This window comes from Mesitornis unicolor, unplaced genomic scaffold, assembly GCF_000695765.1.
Source record: "Mesitornis unicolor isolate BGI_N332 unplaced genomic scaffold, ASM69576v1 scaffold35646, whole genome shotgun sequence".
Classification (NCBI taxonomy): Eukaryota; Metazoa; Chordata; class Aves; order Mesitornithiformes; family Mesitornithidae; genus Mesitornis; species Mesitornis unicolor.
The window spans coordinates 56,766-80,045 of record NW_010189637.1 but is presented as its reverse complement, the minus strand read 5'-3'; the positions used below and the strand labels follow the sequence as shown (position 1 = coordinate 80,045).

Here is a 23,280-nt window from a genome sequence, read left to right as displayed (position 1 = left end):
ACGGATCATCAGGAATCTGGGTATTACAGGCTGGAAAAACACTGATCTGTGATAACACTATCATATGTGCTAAACTTAGTCATGGGTAAGCCCATTTTGTTTTCTAAAGAGACACCTTAATGGAAATCTGAGCAGGTCCAATGCTTGGGTGACTGTACAAGCAAGTATTAGCAAATATTTGTTTTATCTCTGGGATGACAATTCATTCTCAGCTCACCCTTTGATTTCTCTGTTCTATTTGCTTGCTATTCATACTGAATAGTGCTCTATTGGCTTATTGTATAACTATTAAATTATATTTCTTTTCCTTAGCAGTTTAGTATATTTTTCAACTTAGATATTTGAAACCACTTGTGTGCTCTGTGTATTTTTTTTCTGCATAGTGTTTAAAGAATATGCCATATGAGTAAGGATTTGGAGGACACCAAGTAGTAATTGGTTAGGAACACAAGGCATTTCTGGGCAGTCTAATACAATTAGTGTATGGAAGTAGAAATGGTCAAAGAAAACTAATTTGCAAGTATAAGTAACTAGGCATAAAGTCCAAAATGAATTCCAGTAACCATTTCTTTTTGCCTGTGCAGACATGAGTATTCTTGTGTTGCAGCCTCATTAGGGGAAGTGTATGCTTGTTCAGTAACAACTTGTTGGAATAGAGAGCGGATATCACAGACACTGTGAAATATTGAGTAGTGGTAGTATGTACATTTAAACAATATTGTGAGGAGCATAAAGAACTGTTATTTTTATCTGCAGTTGTTTACAAAGTTTGGGGAATTTATATAGCTGTTGAAGAAAAGAAAACGTGGCCTTAGATGGCCAGGTGACCCCCTGTGAAGACAAGACAACTGGGTTGTTCTCTTTGACTTACCTCCACCTGGTCCTTTTGACAGTGGGAGGAAGCATGGACAAGGGATCTTTTGGTAAGAGCACTGATGAAGTGAGAAACAGGGTTGGAGGGGCTAAAATTGAGTGGAATACACCACTTTGAGAGAGTATTGTTGGCAGGAATTTCAGGTGGCCACTCTGGTTGGGTAACCTTCACTGGGATTCAGAAAACTCCGCAGCAAAGAAGTCTCTGAAATCTCCTCCAGTGGTGGTCCTCTCTGATTTTAAACACAGGAGTACATTGAGAAATCCCAGCTTTGTTGAGAGCATTTTTGTCATGTATTTTTGTTCATGCACTAGGCTGTTGCAACTCAAACTTATTTAAATTGCAATCTGGCATTTGGTAACAAAGCATATTGATAGTGCTAATATATTTTCTCATACCTAGACAGTAATAAATAGTTTTGATTAGTTCAAATGTTTGCCCCATATATATTAATAAAAAGAAACTAATCCCATTCTTTTTATAAATATTGCACTTAAAAATGGGATTCTACTCAGAATTAATATTTCTGAGTGGCATTTTGACTGCATATTGATCTTACCTTGTGGCATTACTCATTCATTGTACACGTGTTGTAAGGTGAAGCATGGGGAAGAGTTAGGAGAAAGACAGACAAATTCATGGAAGAAGAATTCTTTTTGAGTACTGAGTAGGCAGACCTCTGGCTGGCAAAGTTTCCAAGCTGCAAATAGATGGAGGCCAACAGAGTACCTAGGAGAGGTACTGTATGTGCTTACCTTTTTGTGTACCATTCATTTCCTAACTGTCTGCTCTTGGCTGCTGTTGGAGACAGGGTACTGACCTTTTTCTAACCCAGAATGATCACTCTCAATTCCTTGTATTTGTATGGTGACAGAATGCCGATATTTGTAATGGCAGCATCCATACGCAGCAAATTATTTATGGACTTAGCTCAGCTCTAAGCCTCTTGATAAAGCCAACAGTACAGAACAGAATGAATCTGGGGGAGGTTGTGCAGTCAGGTCCATTGATGGCTTTAGGGTTATTAGTGGAGAAGGGTGACTATGCAAATGGAAGTCCCTAAAAATAACTCCAGTGAATGTTAAAGCAATTGGAATGTGCTAAAAGGGCTGGAATAATCAATAGAGAAGAACAAACCCAATGTAACTGACTGGAAACTTTACATGAACCTAATGTAAAAAAAAAAAAGGCAGCAGAAAATAGAAAGCATCAAAGTGGTTGGTGATTTGTAGAAACAACGTGTAGGAAGAAAAATCAGAGACAGAGGAACCAAAATATGAGTCTTTTAATGACACTAAAAGCCTAATATATAACTGCCTTCATTGTGATAAAGGAACCCAGGGATAATAAGGAAAGTAGATCAGTTCCAGCTGAAGCAGCTAACTAAATAAAAATTCATCTCTTTGTTATTTGCTATTAAATCTTAAAACCTGGATTTCCTGACCAGTTGGTTTAACTTCAGCAGATAACTTATTAACTTCAACTGCCTTGAGAGAGCAAAATCTTAAGCAGGTCTCAGAGGGCAATATGCTGAGGAGTAAGAACTCCATAAGGAGTGGTGTGGGAAACGGAGCCTTGCAGTTGCAGCAGCCCCTGGGGAAGGTGCTGCAGCTGTAGAACTCTCCAGACACACATAAAGAGAAGGAAGGGAGCGATGATGGGCAGTCATGGGTGAGGAACAGAAAAGGGGACTTTGTTTCTCATGATCACCCTTGTTTGATATAAACCATGGTGGTTGTTGATCATCCTTGTAGGGCCTAATACTAGCTTAGTGCTTGGTTGTCTGAGAGCTACAGGGACACAAAGTGCCAAATTCAATATGGAGCATTGTTTACACCAGCAGTTTCCTTACTTGTTCCATGTAGGTAACAGTGCTGTTTCATGTGTTGCATGTCTCTTTTGAATACTGGAGCATTATTGGAAAGAGGAGAGATGAAAGAGAATCCAGGGAAGTGAAGATGGACGTATTGCAAGACATGAACTGGGTTGAAGAGAAACTCAGGTAAATGTTCATTACTTGAGATAAAACCAGCAATGGGGCTGGATTTGTAATTATTTCCAAATATTTGAACCCTAACACCGAATAACAGAGATATTTTTTTTTGCATTTACAGAACAAAATAAAGGATTGTTTGTATGCATTCCATTAAAAAATTAACCAGGTTGGGATTCACATCAGTAAAAAATACATATTCCCCCCATATAAAAATGGAGTATTGCCACAGACTTGTGTCATGTCTCTGCATCTGAGTTCACTACTTATGTGCAATTAATGTGTATCGAATTTTTGGCTATAATCTGAGCCAACTCTTATCTTCTACGGCAGCGTCTTTACATTTCAGGCTTGTATTGCTGGAGAAGTAGAGGGATACCACCATTTCCTTTCACACAGCTACACAAGATAGTGGTAAATTGAAGTCCTTGCTAGTGCAGGATGAACTTCAACCAGAACAAGAGACAAATGCTCAATTACTTCCTGCCAAATCTGTGCGCAACCTATATACTCAGAGGTGTTTCCTCAGCCATAATGTCTGTGAAGTAATCAACTATCTGTCATGGGAGAGGAGTTCATGCCGTCTCTCCTTGTTACAAAGAACCTCCCTATTCTTATGCCAGACATCTGCAGAGTTTCCATTCTGTTCCTCCAAAAATGATGTCTCAATCCAATGTATTTCAGTAAAATTAAAAGGTGTGGACCTATTTTTCTCCTTAAGATGGTTTATAGATTTCCCAACTTGGCTAGCCTAAGGTGCATTTACTAGGAAAAGAGAGTAAATTAACTGAAATCTGGAAAGTCTAATGAAATGGAAAATAGTGTGTCATGCAAGGTTTAGATAGATGTCGAGAGCTCTCTTTACACCCTTTAATCAGGGCATAGACAAAGTCACCTGGTCTTTGGGTCAACCATTTTCTAAGCTATAATGCCTGCATGAAAAGAAGGTGAAGAGAGTTATTTCTTCTTCCTGCTTGTATCAGCAGCTTTCTCCTGATCCACAATGGTTTGTTGTTCATTGGTCATTTGGTTTATAGGAGCTAATTAGTTGGAAAGGGAAACGTCAATCAAAGCTTGACAGGCAGCAGAGAGGGGTAATGCATACTCAGTATGAAAAAGAAATGAATAGAGAAAATGAAGGATTTTGTGGGTCACATCCAAAGTCCAGGCTGAAAACTGTAAGCTTACAATGGACTTTGTGAAAGAAAGTCCTTGAAGTATGCATACGTTCTACCAGCCTGCTTGGAAATGCAGATTTAGTTGGCCCATAGTTTCTTCAGATGACACCCAACTGACAGTTACAAAAACTCAGTACAAACAAAAAACCCCAAAACCAAACCAAACCAAACCAGACAAAAAACCCGAGACAGTCATCAGAACTAACACGAAGAATGTTACGGAGCACTAGTTTAATGGACAGTACCAGGATAGCCAGAGGCAGAAGGTGCCCTCTTGACTAGACAGAGACATCAATAATTCATCTGTGCTCTCTTATTCTGGAACAGAGCTTTTGGAGCAAAGAGCAGAAGAGGAAATAAAAAAATGCGCGAGTGCAGATCCTCAGTGTAAAATATCATAGCTCATTTGGATTGAATGGAGCAGTGATAGTCTTCAACAACTGAAGATACAATTCTGTATTTTTGTGTAAACACCATCCCCCATGATGATGAAGGAAAATGCATCGGGATTCCTCCTTGTGTTCCTCTGCCCCAGCAGCAGCAGCTGACAGACAGTCTCCTGGAGGCTGCAGGCTGCTGCAGAGCAGGTGAATGCCCAGAATGCTGAGCTGCTGCTATTGCACCAGCAGGCATCTGGGGTGGGCTGTTCCCCGTGGGTTCAGGAGCTTCACCTCTGCGCCCTTCCAGATCCCCAGCAGCAGCAGTAACTTTGCATTACCTGCGCAACACCCTGTGCAAGCACAAGAAAGGCGTCAGCAGGCTCATGCTGTTCTGAGGTAATTCCGAGGTAAGTTTCTAAAAATGCAGATAATAACATGTAATCAAAATTTAGGTTTTATGCAAGAAACACAAAATAGTGGAGCTGGTGGGATGCAGCTCATACCATCTCAGACATTATAGTTATTCACAGTAAGGGTCAAGTTACTTGTGGCAGCACCACGAACATTAGCTGTCCTGGCTTCACGCGCACTTTCACAGTCCACCTCTGTCTCTCTTTGAGGCGACAATATTTTTTTGTTGTCACATCCAATCTCTTTCCAGGGTGGTTTAACCTCGTAACATTTTTGTCTGTGAAAGCCATAGAGTTCATTCAATCCCCTGGCTCCAGGGCATGTCCCACTTATCTGTGGGACATCTGTAGGTGACAAGTGCCAACTGGAGCAGAAAAGAAGGCTGGCAGGGTTAGGAAGTGCAGGAGCTCCACAGCCTCTGTGAGGGTCTGGGGCTTAAAGGATCAGTGAATTATGGCTACTGTTATCTTCAAGCAAGAGCAGCTCCAACTGTTGCTGCTCTCCTCAGTAGAGTTTTGAAATGTGAGCAACCTGAATGAGTTGTCTACTAAGCAAAAAAGAAAATAAAAAAGAATGGTGATGGGCTTTGAGATTCAGGTAGCTCCTGGCATGAGGAAGAACAAGTTACACAAAGCTCCCCTAAGCAGAGACGGGAAAGCACAGCAAGGTCTTGTGCAAGGAGAATATGGAGACTCTGGCAAAAGCAAAACAGAGATTAGATGCGGACTCTATCACGGCTTCCAGCATCCACAGCCTGGGCCTCAAGGACAAACACCCACAAGCATCTGGGTGGGACACTTGAGGATTGTGAAGTATAGCTGCAGGGTAGAGGGAAATTGGGACAAGATTCAAATTCTGGGTCTCAGAACATATCAATTTGCATTTTTTTTATTACTTTCAAGCCTCTTTTGAATTCTTTCTTGGTCTTCTGCATTGTCTATGGCTGGCCGTGACTTTGGAAGCCCTAGTGTGTGCAATGAAGACAGCCTACACATGCCAAAAAAAATGCAATCCCCTTGGTGTGTGATAGTCTCCCCAGCATCTGGGGACTGAGTCATTCTTGAGTCAGAGCAACCATATTTGGTTAAAATTCTATTTTGCTGTTATAATCCCTGGGATGCTATTTGGTATTGCTAACTTGTTTGTGTCATCTGCCCAATAAATTACTGGCTGGAAGCTTCTCTTTCAATACAAGTATTCCTTGCCAGCCACTATGGGTTTTATACATGCACTTCGGGTTTTTTATTAGGTAACAATCTAGGTCCTTTAGAGCCAAATAATCCTTCCTTTGCCCGTGTGGTTCAGCTTGTGGGGAGAGCGAGCTGTTCCCACAGTAGCCAGCTGCAGATTACGGGGTGCCCTGAAACACAGGGGTGCTCAGCTGCACAAGGGCCAAAGATGTCACGGTAAAACACAGGCAGATTTCAGTGATCTTTCAAAGCTCCTGAAACTAAAAGACAAAAAGAGAAGAATGCATTTAATGTCTAGAGGATTTGCACACTGTCAATCTTTAATTAAGATAGCTGAGATAAAGTTCACCCTTGCGAGACAAGATAGCAGAATGGGCACCTTGAGAACAAAGAGCCCCGTGAGAGCAAAGGGCACCTGGGCTCACAGCAGCACCATTTGGCACTGGAGGTTTCACTTCAAATGCAGGACAGCTGAAGGAGAGCAATGCTTTGGGCTGCTCCTGGGTTTTTAGTTGCATTATTATTGTTGCTTACTGGATTGAGCTGTGATACAAACCACTATGAAAAAAAGAGGCAGAAAAGAACCATTGATGATGAGCAGTAAGTACCATTGCTTGCAAACGCATTTGTTCATATAGTGGCTTCTAAGTGCCAGTAATGGGAACAGAATGGCTTTACTGCAGCTCCTCTTTTACATACTCTTTGGCAGATACGTGTAACTAAATGATCTCTTTGTTGTTCTTCTTTTTTTCCTGTAATACAACAGGCCTCGTTTGTCCTCAGAGCAGGGTAATTTAGTGTTCTGCTCTGGCTCCAGCAAAAATATTGAATTTAGAACTGGACCACTGGGCAAAATAAAAATTAATGAAGAGGACCTTGCAGAACTTTTTAGTCAGGTGATACTTTTTCTTAATGTGTTTTCATTTTCAGTTTTAATAGTTCAGTTGTCTTCAGAATTTTTATTAGCAGATGTTTGATGTGTTTTGTATGTTATTTTGTATTATGTGTTAGCACTCTAATAAGAAGGTAAGATATTGCAGACTCGTAATCATGCCATTACAGAAAATAATTAAATTATTAAATCGTATATGTAACAGAGCTCTCTGCATTTCAGTGGACTTTGTCATAGCAAAGTTAAGCAAGAACAAAACTTTCTTAAACTTTGAGAAAGCAAAGTTTGTTTACGTTTGTAAGCTTTTGAAAATGCCAAGCTTGTTTCACATTATCTCTGTTGTTTATATTTAGGTGAGAGAAAGTAATGCAGAGATTCAGGAACTTAAAAAAGCCAATGGTGCCTCTCAGAACGTGTCCCAGCAGGTTGCCCTGCTGACCTCCAAGGTGAGCCATGCCCTTCTGGTATCCTCTTCCAGCATTCCCAGTTTTCCATTCCTCAGATCAACATCGTTACCTGATTCATGATAGTATTTCTGAACTCCAGGGAACTGGGGCAAAGTCCATATTTAACATTGACTCAGAGTCTATGTTTAACATTGGGATACTTATTCAGTAACTCTGGAGACCATGGAAATATTCCTATAAATTCTGGAATTTCCAGTTACCAGAATTATTCTTTTGTTCACTATCAGCATCTCTATGGACTTTATACTTTAGAATTTATGGAAGTGAAATCCCACTAAATTCAGGAAACGGACCATACATGTTCTTATAGATGCTACACAGACATTCTGTTCCACAGGTGAAAGGGGTTGTAGGAGTTTGCAGTGGAAAGAAGATACCTATACAGTAGTTTTTTCTCCTACCTTCTACTAAAGATTTTCCTCCAACAGAAGATTCTGAAACCTTTGTCTCACTTGGTTTAAGTGTCTTTTATTACACTGTTGCCATAAATTCCTTATAGGAAAATATTCTACAGTCTGAGACCTCCTTTTAGGGAAATTGTGCTATCACGTATCCATCATATTCCCTGGTTCAGTTTCAGCTTGCTGTTTGTGGCTATAACCCACTGAGATATGGCGAACCTCTTCTTGGCTTTTGGTGTACTGCCTCAGACCTCTGTCTTTCACCTGGGCACGAGCACCCCAACAGTCCCATTGGAAAATTCACATTCACAGTGTTAGACACCTGAATAGAAGTTCACAAGACTGAGCCTTGCTTTTTGGAGCCAAACTGGGACATATTTAAGTTGTCATTTTCTGAAGAGCCTAAAACTCTGAAATCACAGTGAATGGGACCTTATTTGAACCTGATTGTCATCTGGTTTCACATGCTATTTTCTCAAAACAAAAGATTTTGTTAGTCTACCAGCATCCAGTATGTTCCTCTGTGGTCACTCTCATACCAGGCACAATGTAATTTGCATTTCTCTTGCAGATCGTGAGTCTTGACAACAAGCTTCAAAGCTTAGAGCAGGTGAGTAAATGGGAAGCAAACTAGAGATCAAAAAAGAAAATAACAGCCCTAAGTAAATAAAGTGAGGTTACAAGGATTAAATAGCTAAATTATTTCTTTCCTCTCATGCATTACTCATGAAAACTTTTTTGGTAACAGGAGGTGGAAAAAAAGCCAGGATCTGTAGAGGAGGTGAAATGCCTTCTTACAAAATATAAGCTGTGTAGGAGCCTGCATTCCTTAAAAGAAAAACAGTTGTAGACTCAAGAACAACTAGATACCAAGGAGAAGTAAACTCTTCCTGGACTGGAGAATTCAAACTGGATTTTATATTGTACTGGAAATAGCTAATTTTTAACCGTTACCTGCTTTCCCACTGAGCTCGTGACAATTTTTGACATATTTTGTATTGAAAATAAATACTACTGAAACACCAAATAAGCAGGAACCTCATTTCCTGCTCTTTTCCTGGGTTTCAGGTTGTCCAGAGGAGAGCCTGCAGTAGTAGCCCCTGTCAGAACTCGGGGACCTGTGTAAACTCACTGGATGGTTTCTTTTGCCTCTGTCCCAGCAACTGGCGGGTGAGTCTTTAGCCTCCTTAAACACAGAGTGTGTATTTTAACTGTAAGGATGTCCCTGTCTTAGTGTAATTACGATGAAGTGTAGTGTTTTAAGGTTGCTCAGGACAGAGTGAGATGTACTGAGCAGCAAAGCAGCAGTGTCACACTCATAGTTTGGTTGAAGTGCGACACGTTTGCTTCTCAACTCTATCAATATATACCAAAAAAGTAAAGCCCAAACCACTGGGGCAGCCCCTGCACTGCTGCACACAGGCGATGGCCCATGAAATCAGTGATGCTCGGCAGTCCTCACAGCAGAGAATGACTCTGTGGTTTTTGCTGAGTGGGGGGAACTGAACTGCATGCCTTGCTGTTGGTCTTACGCAAGGACAGAGAGACAATGGGGGAAGGGAATGATGCTTATTTGAGTTCAAGCAAATAAAGCAAATGGGACTGTAAGTAATCAATCCCATTCCAAGTCTTTTAAATCCAAAGACTTCACTGGTCTCATGCTGTTACATGCACTAGAGATAGAAAAGTTAGATCTTCTCAAAGACTTTCAACTTCAAAGTTGTCCCAGCATGATTTAGGTCAAAATTGCTACACTTTCAGTCTTAAACAACAGCTCCTGATAAAAACAGTTTTAAAGAAAGTTTTCTAAGACTTTTGTTAGCAAGTTGGAAAGTAGGGGAGGTGACAGTACTATGCTGTCCATATGCTTTCTACAGACATCTGAAATATTTTATCCCTCATCTGACTGATAACCAGGGTCACAGAAACACAGCTGAAAAATAGTTTTGTTGTAATGTTTCATAAGGGAAGCTGTGTTGATAGCAGCTCACAGTTTGTATATCTTTGGAAACTGTATTAAACACCGGATTCATGGTTTGTTTCATTTCTCAGTTATTTGGAAAATAAACTGGTTTTCCATTTCATCTTAGGGCCTCCTGTGTTCAGAGGATGTTAATGAATGCCAGATTTATGCTGGAACAGCGTTAGGCTGCCAGAATGGAGCCACTTGTGTGAACACACCAGGCAGCTACAGGTAACTTTTCAAACCTATACGCAAAAACCCTATGTAAAATACTCTGCTATTTTTGTATCCCATGTAACACCTGCAGCACAAGTTCTAGGAATAGGTCTGTTTAGTATATAAGCACTGTCATCCGTTGCAGATTGAGACAGTATAATATCCTTAATTCACGGTACACCCGAGCCATTGCCTGCTTCAACACAAGAAGAGCAGCACGAACCAGATTTATCACACAGCCAAGCTGAGGAAGGAGGCTGCAAAGCGCAGGCTGGCTTTGGTGACCTGGCTCTCCACTGTACATGCAGGTGCTTTAGTGGAAATCCACTGCACCATGGTGTGATGATGGGGCATGCTAGTCCATAGCCAGCACTCGCCAACGTGCCCACAGCCTTTTTATCATCCTTCTGTTATCACCTACCCCTGGAGAATTAATGGAGTAAGGGGATGAAGGATGTGAACAGCTTTGGCCCAGCAACGGCTTTGAGTTGTTGGAAACCTCCTGAATATACGGGCAACCTTGATCACTGGCGTTCCCAGCACACTACATAACTCTGAGAAATGCCTTCATCCCCTCCAGAAATCCAGGCTCTGCTGAGACAGCAGCAGAGCGAGCAAAGCACAGTGCTGCCAGGCAGAAAGGGAGGAGAAATGCGGGCCCCAGAGACATGAGGTCCCTGGAGCACATCCTTCTCTGGCTGTGCCCAGCTCCTTAGAAAACATGCTCTTGTTTGCAGAGCAAGCCAGCTTGAATATTCTGCGTCTTATTTTCCAAAATGTCAAGTAATTTAGTAAATAAATGACTTTCAGATATAATACAAAGCCCTCCCTGTGCAATGGGAACAAGCAGACTGGAGAGCATGCCACAGCTTTCTGCAAAGCATTTTGTTTCCTACCTCAGCATGAAAATCTTAGCCCCCACAAATATTTGCTTGGCATAACACTGGCTTATAGTGCTTTGTCAGTTCTTGGAGGAACCTCACACAAGGGAAGTTTTCCTGCAACACTGCTTACACTTCAGCATTAACACAGTATATGTTAATACCACAGTATGTGGTATGTGATGCTTCCTGCCAGCTTTTCTGTGATTTTAAAGGATGTTTCTAGCTTGTCTGCAGCTGTCCCCAACACAAACATTTGTCAAGGAAGCAACACACAAAGCAGCCTGCCTTTAGTAGTTGGCTGTTACTGTGCTCACCAACGTGGTGCACAGGTGTGTGGCTAAATTAAGGTTTGAGAGGACAAACACTCTGCCTTTCTTGCAAGTGTTGTCGTTGTGTTAGTACAGTCATGGGTCCTGTAAGCGTGTTCACCAATGTAATTCTTGCCCTCCCTGGTACCTGCTGAATTAGTGTTTCCTGAAATGAGCTAAGGCCTCTTCGTAAGTGATCCAAATCTTAGTATTACCACTTTTTCATTATGCCTTCAGGATTACTGATTCCTTTCCTTGACCCCATTGTACTGTCTTCACAGTCTCCCTTCACATACTGTCTGTCTGTCTGTCTTCTGAGTACTCCCCAAACGCTAAATCCATCTCCAGGTAGAGCATGAGATGGCTGTTTTCAATAACTGTGAGAATATTGCTGCTAGTTTTTCTGGGGCTCAGTGGCCCAGGTCACCCAACTCCTGCTCTGGTGCAGTTATATGCACCAGCATGGACTGCAGGTAAAGAAAATGGTGATATTTAACTTTGCATAGCCCCCAGTGATAACACCAAGTGAAGGGCAGTACTGGATCAGGTACTGTGAAATGGAGCACAATGTCATCTTCACTCCCTGTTCAGATTCTTTACCTGCATGCTTCAAACTGTAAATCAGGAAAGCACTAAAGTATGAGGAAAAAGGCAGGTATTCAGGAATCAGAACCTTAACAGGACATTGCATTAGTTGGATGAAAGGCTTTGAGACCCTTCAAGTCTCACAGACTTTTGTGCTAGAATCAAAATAACAGGGACCTCATCATGATGTGGTGTCAACAGTGGGAGAGAAGCAGGGCAGTGTCAAGCAGCAGTGCAGCACAGTTTGGCTGAAGCTCATTGCAGCTTCTTGAAGCTGTTCTGTGAGCAACTTCAGATGGGCAGCAGATTACTCTTTGCCAGACTAAGCAGAAGACAGTGCTCTTGCCCTCCTCCTTTGAAGCCGATCAAGCTGAACATGAAGCTCTGAATGTACTTTGGACATACAAAGGTGATCTGGTTCCCTGACCTCTGTGTGTTCCCGGGCCTCTGTGCTTGCCCGGGTTGAGGTACTGCACTGGAGAGATGGTGCTGGTCTATCTGCCTTCTCTTACAATAATGAAAGTGCTGTCTTACCATACTGCAGACTGCAGTTAAGCATTAAGTTATTGTAGTTTTGTTTGTTTGTTTGCTTGCTTTAAGCTTAAGTTCATCCAGGTTGCTTGTCCTGGGTGCAGCATTTCATTACTTCCAATTGGCTTATCAAACTGCTGTTTCAACTGAGCACGTAACACCCTGGCAGGGACAGTAGCAGCTTATGATTAAATTGCTCCAAGGTCCAGATCAGCTGCACTGGAAAGCCCTGATTCAAATTCTGCAGATTGATGCATTTACAGAGTAGTTTTCATTAGCCAGCATAAAAGCAATTCAACAGGGGTGTGTTCCTGCCATATGTCTCTGTGAGAAGCAGATAACACAGCATATAACTTGCATTCAAATAAGTGTCTCACTGTCATTTTAGTAAAAAGTGAACCTATCAGTGAACTGATAGGAGGTTTTCTGTAGGTTTAGGTCCCTTTCAGTTGTATTTCAGAGACTCAAATTTGGTCCATGTGGAAATAAAGGGTCAGAGAAAAGGAAAACGCTACCCAATGGTTTAGAAGTTCCCAATTTCACTTTTACCATGTACAGTGCTGTGCCCTATAAATAACAACATGATGCAGCAGGCAGCCTGCAAGCCAGGTCCTCACTGTTGAGTGTCTCCCTTCAGCCCATTACTTTGCTCTTCCCACCCCATCATCCCCAAATGCCTTCTCCTGCCCATTGCCCTCCCCTGAAATCTGGGCTGCTGCTGAGACAGCAGCTGCCATGTCTTGAGGTGTGGGTGTGAAGGTACCCTGCTGCCTGGGACAGGCCAGACATGGCATTTCTGTGTATCGCTAGAGCTAGGGTTTTAGGTCCTGTGGCAATATATGATCTTAAAGTGCTATTTGAAGGCAACATTTTGATTTTTCTATCTACTTTCACCATTAGCTGCTCCTGTACTCCAGAAACCTATGGGCCTCATTGTGCCTTGAAGTTTGATGACTGCCAGGAAGGATCTGAGACGCTCTGTGGGCATGGCATCTGCATAGATGCAGACAGGGATGAGCCCAACAAGGTAAGGAACAATGTGTAATTCTCATTATGCAGCACAGCATGAATAAGGAACAAATAATGTTAAGCACCACAAAACTGTGTAGCACACATTGCTGCTGAAAAACAGCAAGAAATGCCACTGTACAACATAACCTAACATCTCTGTTGTCCTAGGGACAGCAGAAAGAATTGAAAATTCCTTGTGTCTTATTAGAGGTACTTGTCACAGAATCAGATTTACTACTACACCCAGAAGGAGCTTGAGAATGTTCTTTAAATAAGTTAAAGTCTTATTTGAAGCATAATATTCTTACTGTTCATTATTTGGGGAGTTTTAAGTTGCTACAATATTTTATTGCTTAAATTATTAAGAAGGAAAAATATAATTCGTTGTGTTTTTCCTGGGAAAAGGCATACCCGTGAAACATTATCGTCAGTGGCCTGGGAGCCTCTAGGGCTGCATAGCGGCTGGGGTGGCTGCTGCTTCTCTTTGGTGCTCCTCACTGTCAGCTGAACTCGGTCTCTGACTCCAGATGCTCTCCAAGCGTCTGTGCTGGGTGGATGCTACCATACACTTGAATGGTCTTCTGGAGCAAGCCAGCTCATACTTTCTGGGAGAAGATCTGGGTACAGGGTGTTCACTCCAAAGGGACATATGGAACATGCCAGCTTTGGCTCTTTCCGCTCAAAGCAGCCCTCCGAAACTACCCTGCCAAGCCTCTGCTCCTTAACACTCCTATACACCTATGCACTATTCCAGACACACCACATATTCTTTGTGCTATGCTGTAAAATAACTTCTTTGCTCAATTTATAAAACTTTTCACAACTCATCGCTTGTTTTCTGCCCATTTTTTTGTGTGGAGAAAGCTTTTCAAAAGGGTTTAGTGCTGGCTTAACAGTGTCTGCTCCTGTGACAGTCAACAATAAAGCTCCCATTATCTTTAATTGGACCAAAGCTAGATAAATCCTGAAATCTGGCCATTAGTAAAGCGTACAAGAGAGAAAATTGTTTTCCTCAAAGAAAATGTATATTTGCAATTTAATGTCAGTGCTGCACGTTGCACAGGTTACTGAACAGTCTGCTTAAAAGAAAACAGCCAAGCAGCAGCTTTCAGGTTGCTTACACTGATCTGTTTACCTTGGTGACAAAGCAAGTTGATGACTTGTTTATGTACAACTCATAATTGCTGTTCATTTTCTCTGGGAGATTTGGGTAAATTACAGGTTTCTTTTATGAACATAATGAATGAGCCTGTTGTTGCTTCCATAATCTAAATAAGTGAATTCAGAAGAAGAAATAGAGAAAACTACTGAAGCAGTTCATTAAACAGAACGTACAAATCGTGTAATGCTCTGAAGGCTTTCTTGCTATAGTTTAAAAGACATTTTATAAAATGAACTCCTCCTGCTCTTTTCCTGACTGTTTTAACTGTCTTAAATATGTCTTAATTAAATATGTGATGTTTGCTGTTGCAGCCCAAGTACCACTGTATCTGTGACACTGGCTGGATGTCCCCTCCTGGCAGTCCGGCCTGCAGTGCTGATATAGATGAATGCAGCCTTCCTAATCGTCCATGTTCAGAGAACCCACTTGTGCAGTGCCACAACACTCCAGGCTCCTACTCATGCAGTCCCTGTCCCGCAGGTACCAAGTCCTTCTGCACTCCCATATGGGACGAGGTGTCAGCAGATAGTGCTGCCTGAATGTCATAAGCACAGACACAGGATCCAGCTGAGAGCAGCTCCATGAAATTTTTTTTAATCTGTATTCTAGAGAACAAATGTCTGCAGGTTATCTTATCTTGGTAATGTAGGCAGTGGAGTCTAAGACATGATTTATCCCATCCTAAGCTGAGCATCTAAATAAATCTGATGTACCTTCATGTATCTAGGTACCTTCATGTCCATAGGTACCTTCATTTCCATCATGCTGTATTGCCTTCATGTAATGGGCCCTAAGGCAATATAAAAATCTAATTGTCCCCTCAGTCCATATAACCTATGATTCCTTTTCCTGAGTTGGGTAGGTAGTGTGTATAGAAGTATTTAAAGTATTTAACCAGAGCTATGATAAAGCTTTGCTGCAAATTGTATGTAATTGTACGTATATGTACTAGACTGCCTCCTTTTTAGGTTAAAGTGTGCTAGATTCTGGATTATCCAGAATACAGTTTAAATAAAACATTCTTGCACACACATCTCCACTCTGTTGTTTTTGTAACCTGTTCTGCAGACTAGTATTAATTTTCATCAGTTATGAGAAGGACAGGCCTTCTCTTGCATTAATGAAATGAAATTCAGAAGTCATATTTTTCTGCTCTATGAAAAGATCTGGGCAAAGAAGAAAATGAAAAGCCCAAGCATTTTCTGTTTTAGGGTCTCCCTTGTGCTTCTTTTTAGGCTGGCAAGGAAATGGCTACAGTTGCCAAGACATTGATGAATGTGAACGTCATAACGGAGGCTGCTCAACAGCACCAGTGGTTCAATGTATCAACACAATGGGATCCTTCCACTGTGGGCTCTGTCCACCAGGTAAAATTGATTTTTTTGTTGATAAAACTATAGAAAGATTCAACATGATGAAGATGAAGATTCAACATGAGCTTTTTTATGGTAGACTTAAGATAGGTTTTATATATAAAATTATCACATACACGAAGCAATACTGTAATATAGAATGCAAAGCCCAAGTATATTCAAACTGCTTCAGCTATTAATGCACATTTTGTAGAGTATGTCTCTAAAGATGATCCGCTGAAATGTGTTTCTCTTGTAGTAGGTAGCCCTTTTCAGTCTTAGAGCCATCATTGGATGAAGTACTTCCTTTGTAAGATCATTAATGGGAAAGAAGGATTGCGTAATTGCGATAGTAATTTCATTGTCTATCTTAATTGAAAGAGTATCCTGTGTGCCATAAATCAGTTGTATTGTCTGTCTTAAAAAAGCCTAGATAGCTGCTTGTCATGCTCTGAATGCTGTCTAAGAAGGCACTGTTTCCATTGCAGTACAGATCAAACAGTGGAAGTCGTGATTACATCTTTATAATTTGTGGTTTATGATTTAAAACACTTTATGAACTGCATGCTATCAATGCTAGAAATACAAGCAGGAAAAAGCATTTCTAATTGACCTTTCAGTTGCTCTTTAAATGGCAATAGACTGCAGGTAGTGAAGGCTCTAGGTCACTGAGTGCTGAAGGGCTATTACCACGCTGGAAACACAGCCTCAGACAAGTTTTGATGTCATGCAGTGGACCTCAGCTCTGGATATGCAGAGTCGTGCTGCAGTGCTTTGGTCTTCATGATTTGTACCATAAATTAGGGTTTTTTCCTCACCAAGAGATTTTCTTGCTGTCAATACTCAGAGAACATAGTTTGTTATAGACTAACTGAGATTTACCTCTGAACAGGTTATGAGGGAGATGGACGAACATGTACCCAGGTTGATATCTGCTCAATAAGTAATGGAGGGTGCCATCCTTTAGCTACTTGCACCTCAGGTCCAGGTATGGTGCTCTCACACGGACTGTAAGTAACACCAGTGTGAATTTCAAGGACGGTTTGCTTACACTGAATCCACTTTGTACCAACATATTAATATTGCAGGGCCTTCCCCATGGACAGTTTTGCCTCACCCAGAAGAGTTTACAGGCAGGTTAGCTAAAGCCAGCAGGCCTTACCACAAGCATGGACAGAAATAGATTTAGGCTTCACCAAATAGCAGATTTCCTCATAAAAATGTGGAGACCTTCACCATTTCTCTTTGATGTGGTTTTCCAATTTCAGCTGCTTTTACTGTTTTTGTCCTTTCCCTAAATAGACTTTGACTACTCCTACCAGTTCCTATGAAGATGACCTTGGACTCTCAGACACCCACAGCAAAGCAACACTAGGGAGTTTTCCATGGTCAAGCTGGGCACTGACCAGGGAAAGTATCAAAAGATTAAATAAGTTAGAATTATATAAAGACTCTGCTTCAATATGTCAAGGACCTTTACTGTCATGGTTGGTATTGTCATTGTAACAAAGACCAAGTTACTTTCTCTATCTTGTCCCATCTCCCAAGGGCCAATTACATTTTGTTCCTGCACATCTGGGTACACTGGAGGTGGATATGGGCCAAATGGGTGCTCTCCTGTCAGTGATATCTGTCAGCTGCACAACCCTTGTGCAAATGGGCAGTGCTTGGTAAGTGCTGTACTCCTCGCACTTAGTGACAATGCTCTTAGTTACAACCAGTAACAACAGGGAGACTGGTGAGACTGAAAGCTGAGTGCAGACATTACTAAAGGTAATGAGGCAAGGTCAGCAAGGAGTGGGAGATCAGTGGATATACCTGGTGGAAACAAAGTGAGTTTCAGCACTCACAAGCCATTTCTTTGTGTTTGAAACAGTGGCAGCTATCTTGGTATTAATAACCTGAGAGGCTGTAGCTGATACCTCAGGCTAGCAATGGTATGCTGGTGTTGGGGGGAGAGAACTGAAAGTAGTTTACCACCTTGGATGATGGAGGAATTACCCATGATAATAAAACCAGTACCTCTGCTGGCCTCCAGACTGCTAATATCCAGTACAGCTAGTTATGTGTGCCTCGGCTGATCGGGTGAGAGCCCCGCTGGAGTCTCAGGGTGTTTATATGGATTTGTAAGGGTGCTTCATGGGAACAGATAGTACTCCTGCTGGCAGCTGAGCGTTCTGGACCTTTACTGATTGGTGGTGTGAATTCATTCTCATGCACAGCGGCCATTCGGTTTCTCCACATGGACCCTGTGGAGGCCTTTTGGCTTCCTCAGTGAGGTGCTGTGCTCAGGAAAGTCCACGCTGCAGACCTGAGGATTTTGATAATTCTGTTGTGAAGGATATTTATGATTTTGGTTTTGGAGAAATGTTTGCAAATGGTAAATTTGTTGTTCCAGTAGAGACTGATCCCATTTGTCTGCATTGGTCTGTGCATATCCTCCTTTTGATGATCTGGGGAGGCAGAGGGAAAATGAGACGTACAATATGGACTTGGTAGTGTTAGGTTAACAGCTGGATTTGATGGTCTTAAGGGTCTTTTCCAACCTAAATGATTCTATGATATGTTACTCTTCTCTTTTCCCCTTTTCTATGTGAAAACAGATGATCCCCTCACCTCCACTCCATCCCTTACCAGCATTCCTTGCTCTCTAATCTGCAGGTGCCTACTATCTTTTCACTCAGGTATTTAAAGGGCCTTTTGTGCCCAGATCTGATCTACTTTTTCTGACTATTTAGAAACTATTTTACTCAGTCTATTAAAAGATATGACATCTTCCCTAAATATATCCTAACATATGACTGCAGGCAATCATGGCTACAAACTACTACTTAAAGTTAATAACACAGATACTTCAGTAATGGAACTACAGAAGCATTTAATAAAATCAAGGAAGAGCAGAGCTATATTTGGGCAGCATAATGACAGATAAAATGTAATGTTAATTGAATATCAGGCAATGCAGATCAGAAAACATCTTTTCAACTTCTAAAGCAGCATTCTGAGCCCTAAATACACATCTGTCCTCTTCCATCATACTGAAAATTTTTGTTCAGGACACAGAGGACATGAACAGAGAAAGAAAAAGGAAATAGAGAATATAGCGCACTGATTGTATGTCATCAAAGATGGTATTGTTAACATGTACCTTGGTATACTATGTTCTGCTTTACCTGTAAAAAGCCTGTTTATAAAACAGGAAATATAAGGAAACAGGACATAAGAAATTAAAAGTTAGAGATATAGAAAGATATGATTATAAGGACTAGTAGTAAAGGTTGAGACAAAAGAAATGGAAGAGAGACATGCAGAATAAGAAATAACACAGAGAAGACAATGAAATTGTTCCCATTTAACTTCGCTCAGGGTGAAAATGAAAGTTAACAGCCCATGTAATTGCAGTGCAGACTTCCCAGAGAACAGGCTTGAGAGAAATGGTTTATAAACCACTGTTATCTTGACTTGTGATTTATAAGATTTAGATAATATGACTGATTTGTTTCTTGGGTGATCATTTCGAAGCCAAGGAAACAGTTTTCTGAATGGCTAAATGAATACAGATTTTTACTTTTTAGAAAGTAATTTGAAAGAGCTCTGCAAAGAAACAACTTAATAGAAAAAGCAAAGAGCTAGATAATCTGATTAGGCTTTGGTTTTATTTTGGTATTCACCAGTGACCGTCAAGGCCATTAAATTTCAAATGTCTTATTTCCTTGCTCTGATACCTCCACATAAAATAAGTGTAAATATCAGTCTTTCTGCCGACTACATTGATTTCTAAAGAATCAGGTGAAAAAGATGATCCATGCTCATTATGAGTATTGTATTTGCTTATACCTGTAGGCAATGATGTCTGGGTATTTCTGTCTGTGTAATGCGGGCTGGACAGGCCCTAATTGTACAGAGAACATTGACGAATGCATTAGCAACCCATGCCAGAATGGGGGGAGCTGCACCGATGGGGTCAATGGCTACTCCTGCAAGTGCACCAGCGCCTGGACAGGACCACAGTGCCAGACTGCCCAGCAAGGTATGGCCAGGACCTCCTCCCCAGAAGGAATGGACCACCAGCCTTCAGCAAGTAGATGCTTGGTGTATATGATTAATATGTGAATAAGAACCAAATTGTGATGTAAAAAAACCCCAAACCTTCTTGGGGTCCTGACAAAAAGTCCCTTGCAGACAGAGTTTTACAGAGTTTTGTTTACAACTGCTTTGTTTAGCAAGAGGAGCGTAACAATGAAGCCATCTTGCAGGCCCACTGGCCTTGACTGGATGACAGACATCCTAAAATCTCTGTTCCTAAGAAGGTGGTCTGGTAAGATGGTTGGAAAAGAGGATCTAATATAAGAAGAGATTTACAGAAGAATATACTAATGTTTCTTTGTGCATATTATTTCATTTGTTGCGAAGCTGAGAGGTTCTTATGTTTTTAGTCAAGACAAAAAGCCAGAGAAGGTTTTCAAACTGAAATTTAACAAAAGAAATGTTAAGTTATCCATGAAAATGGGGGACTCCTAGTTTTATAGAGTGACTGCAAGGTCTTTAACATTTTTCTTAATATCCCTTTTGTCTGTTTGGGGTTTTTTTGTGATTAATTTTAATTAAATAAGGTCAGAATAGCATTCCTGTGAGCATCCCTGTGGCAACCATCTGTCAGATTTATTGCAGGTTGCTGTGAAGAAAGCAGACTAATTTTTCATAGAATACAGTGTGTAAAACTTTCATTGAGCCTCTGTGAAATCTGCTCTATTTTAGAGCTACTTCAGGCTCTTTGCTACTTTCCTTAAATAACTAACCAGTACTGCATGTAAAAAATATATTTTTAACCATTCATAATAGAAAGAATAGAAAACCAGTTTTTATTAAGTGAGACATTATAATGTATCAACTTCTGTTTTAGTTGCTAATCAAGGGGAAAAGAATACCTTTTATAACATGATAATTCTGAATCTGGTTAAGAAATGGTAAGATATTTTAGATGCACACTTCAAACATAATTATGTTATTTTTACCACTCCTTGAAACAAAATGATTTATTTCAGTTTGCTAAGAATTGAATTTTTCTTTAGCATCAGTTCAGTGTTAAACTACAGCTGCTTGTTGTACACTGTAGCTATATATGCATTGTATTTGTGTTCTTTGTGGACATAATTTTTCTGTAGCTGTTTTGGTTTCCCATTCAGTTTCCATTCATTGGATGGTTCAGTGAGAGAAGAGGTATTATCAGGATCAGAAATCTGACCAAAAAGAATGGAACAATAGCACATCTGAAGGATAACTTCTATGATGCACCACTGCTGAGGAAGACAATTTTATATCATGTTAGCTTCAAAATGTTACTTCATTGTGGGTGAAAAATGTAAAGATTCAATCTGGAGGAAGCCTTCTGGAAATAAACTAGTTTATGGACATTTTCCTGAGACAGAATTGACATCTTTTGGCAGTATCCACATATTCCAGCTGGAAATATTCATTTTTTTTCAGGAATTACTTTTCTCTCTGGGAGTAATTTTTTGTGATGTCAATTCACTTTAGAAGAAATCCTGAAGAGTATTTTATGGAAGTATATTTCACCCTTGTCTTAAATGTTTAGGAAGCCAAAGCTGTGCAAGGAAGTTAGATTTTGTATAAGTCTGTATAGCGATAGCACAAATTAATCAGTTTAATTTTCTCTCTTCAGCTTGTGGAGGATATCTCTCAGGCTCCAGTGGGACTTTCAGTTACCCTAACAACCCAAACAGCCAACAGGACAGCAGTGGAGTCACCTGCGCTTGGGTTATTCAAACTAATCCCAACAAGGTAAAAAAAAGGTTAGAGAGACCCTCACTCTGCAGGACCCCTCAGCTCATCAGAGCAAATGTGACTATCTTCGTGCCACATATTTCAATATTGTGATCCATTACCCTCAGAACAAATAGTTTTTCAAAAAGTATAAGTTTCAGATTGGGCTCCTTAGCCAGTTGGTTTGTAAGCTAAGTGACCCTAGAACAATTTAATGTTTCTAATTTCTGAGCACCAGAAATGTGGAATGCTGAATTCATATTGTCAATGGCTTTGTGTAATAACAGCATTTGAATTTTTAAAGGATTAATTTTTAAATGTTGCACTGAGATGTATATTCTGATTCTGATCTGCAACTAACAATTTCACTTGTGTTATGAATAACTCCACAATATGTTACTTCACATTTTAGCATGGGACTTCTTACTTGGGATCTAAATATTTGATCTATTTTTGAAATTTTGTGGAATTAATTAAGTAGTTTCATAAACCAGTGATTGCTAGTGGTTTATACAGCATGTTATGTATGTATGTGACATATCCTCAGCTTTAAGCCTGAAAGCCACTACTGTCTTCAGCAGACCTATATTATAGCATGCCAGTGAGGAAATTGAACATACGTAAAGCTGTGTATGTCACTAAGCAGTGGGCTTATGAGACATTGATTTTATATGTGCAAAAAAAGATAATTTAATTTTTTTAACTCCCATGACAATACTTTCAACCATTGCAAGGATGAGAAATGTTAATTATCTGATGAGAAAACTGTCATGGGAAACCTGGAATGAAGTATTTTATGCTGTATTTCAAGCCTTTCACATGGCCTAAAATACACACACATACACACACACACACACACACATATATATATTTCACATATATAACAGACACAAGCAAATGGTCTAAATTATTAAGTTATAGAACTAATGCTCTCTTCAGACAGCTTCCCTGTCCAAATTCATTCCTATCTTCTCTCCTCTCTTTTGACCCTTAAGATTCTATAATGTCTTCTTCCATCCTGGAACTTTTCAGGAAATGGCATAATGGCTCTAAAACTCCTAAATTCTCACAGCTGTTCTACACAGAGTTACTGCATAAACACTGTCTCAGCAGATGGGAAAAAAGAGATTTCTTATTTTGCTGCTTCCTTTTAGATCCTGCGTATTATTTTCCCATTCTTCCAACTGGAGATGAGTAATGACTGTAACTCTGCCTTTCTTCAAATCCACGATGGGCCTTCAGCATCTTTGCATATGCTGGGAAAATACTGTGGCTCCTCACCTCCTGCAGAGCTGTTCAGTTCTCACAACTCCCTGTATTTTTGGTTGTACTCAAACCATGCCATTACAACTGGAGGTTTTACTGTTCAGTGGGAATCTCGGGATCCTGGTAAGTCTGATGAAACATCAGGTAATTTAGCATCTTCATGACGTTAGAACAAAATTAATGACATTTCCTTTGAATAGGAAACATTAAGAGCAGTAGGACAGTATTTTATTAGGAAGTGAGGCATAAATGAAGACATATATGTAGTTTTAAAATATTTAAAATTCAACTTTAGGCATTAATAACTTTCTGTTGGTTTTTAAGGCTGCTTTATATGTCCTGTGAGGAATCCCCCGAAGAGCATGTGTTCCTGGAGATGCTGCTCTTCTGATTAATCCTCTTTTCTCACAGAAGTATCCAGGACTTTGAGCA

At 40.5% G+C, this 23,280-nt stretch overlaps 1 protein-coding gene across 1 annotated transcript in view; it reads left to right on the top strand.

Moving 5' to 3' along the window:
* Positions 1-6,510: 6,510 nt before the first annotated feature.
* The window catches only part of CUBN (cubilin (intrinsic factor-cobalamin receptor)), a gene marked incomplete at its 3' end in the record, with an annotated part of 70,056 nt that continues 53,286 nt past the window's right edge, over positions 6,511-23,280 (top strand). Inside the window, exons 1-14 of the mRNA XM_010186140.1 lie at positions 6,511-6,626; positions 6,793-6,922; positions 7,272-7,364; positions 8,358-8,396; positions 8,855-8,956; positions 9,877-9,980; positions 13,174-13,300; positions 14,758-14,926; positions 15,682-15,813; positions 16,691-16,786; positions 17,347-17,468; positions 19,642-19,828; positions 21,482-21,600; positions 22,737-22,971. Of these exons, the coding sequence (XP_010184442.1) occupies positions 6,511-6,626; positions 6,793-6,922; positions 7,272-7,364; positions 8,358-8,396; positions 8,855-8,956; positions 9,877-9,980; positions 13,174-13,300; positions 14,758-14,926; positions 15,682-15,813; positions 16,691-16,786; positions 17,347-17,468; positions 19,642-19,828; positions 21,482-21,600; positions 22,737-22,971 (1,771 nt within the window). The remainder of the gene's footprint in view (positions 6,627-6,792; positions 6,923-7,271; positions 7,365-8,357; positions 8,397-8,854; positions 8,957-9,876; positions 9,981-13,173; positions 13,301-14,757; positions 14,927-15,681; positions 15,814-16,690; positions 16,787-17,346; positions 17,469-19,641; positions 19,829-21,481; positions 21,601-22,736; positions 22,972-23,280) is intronic.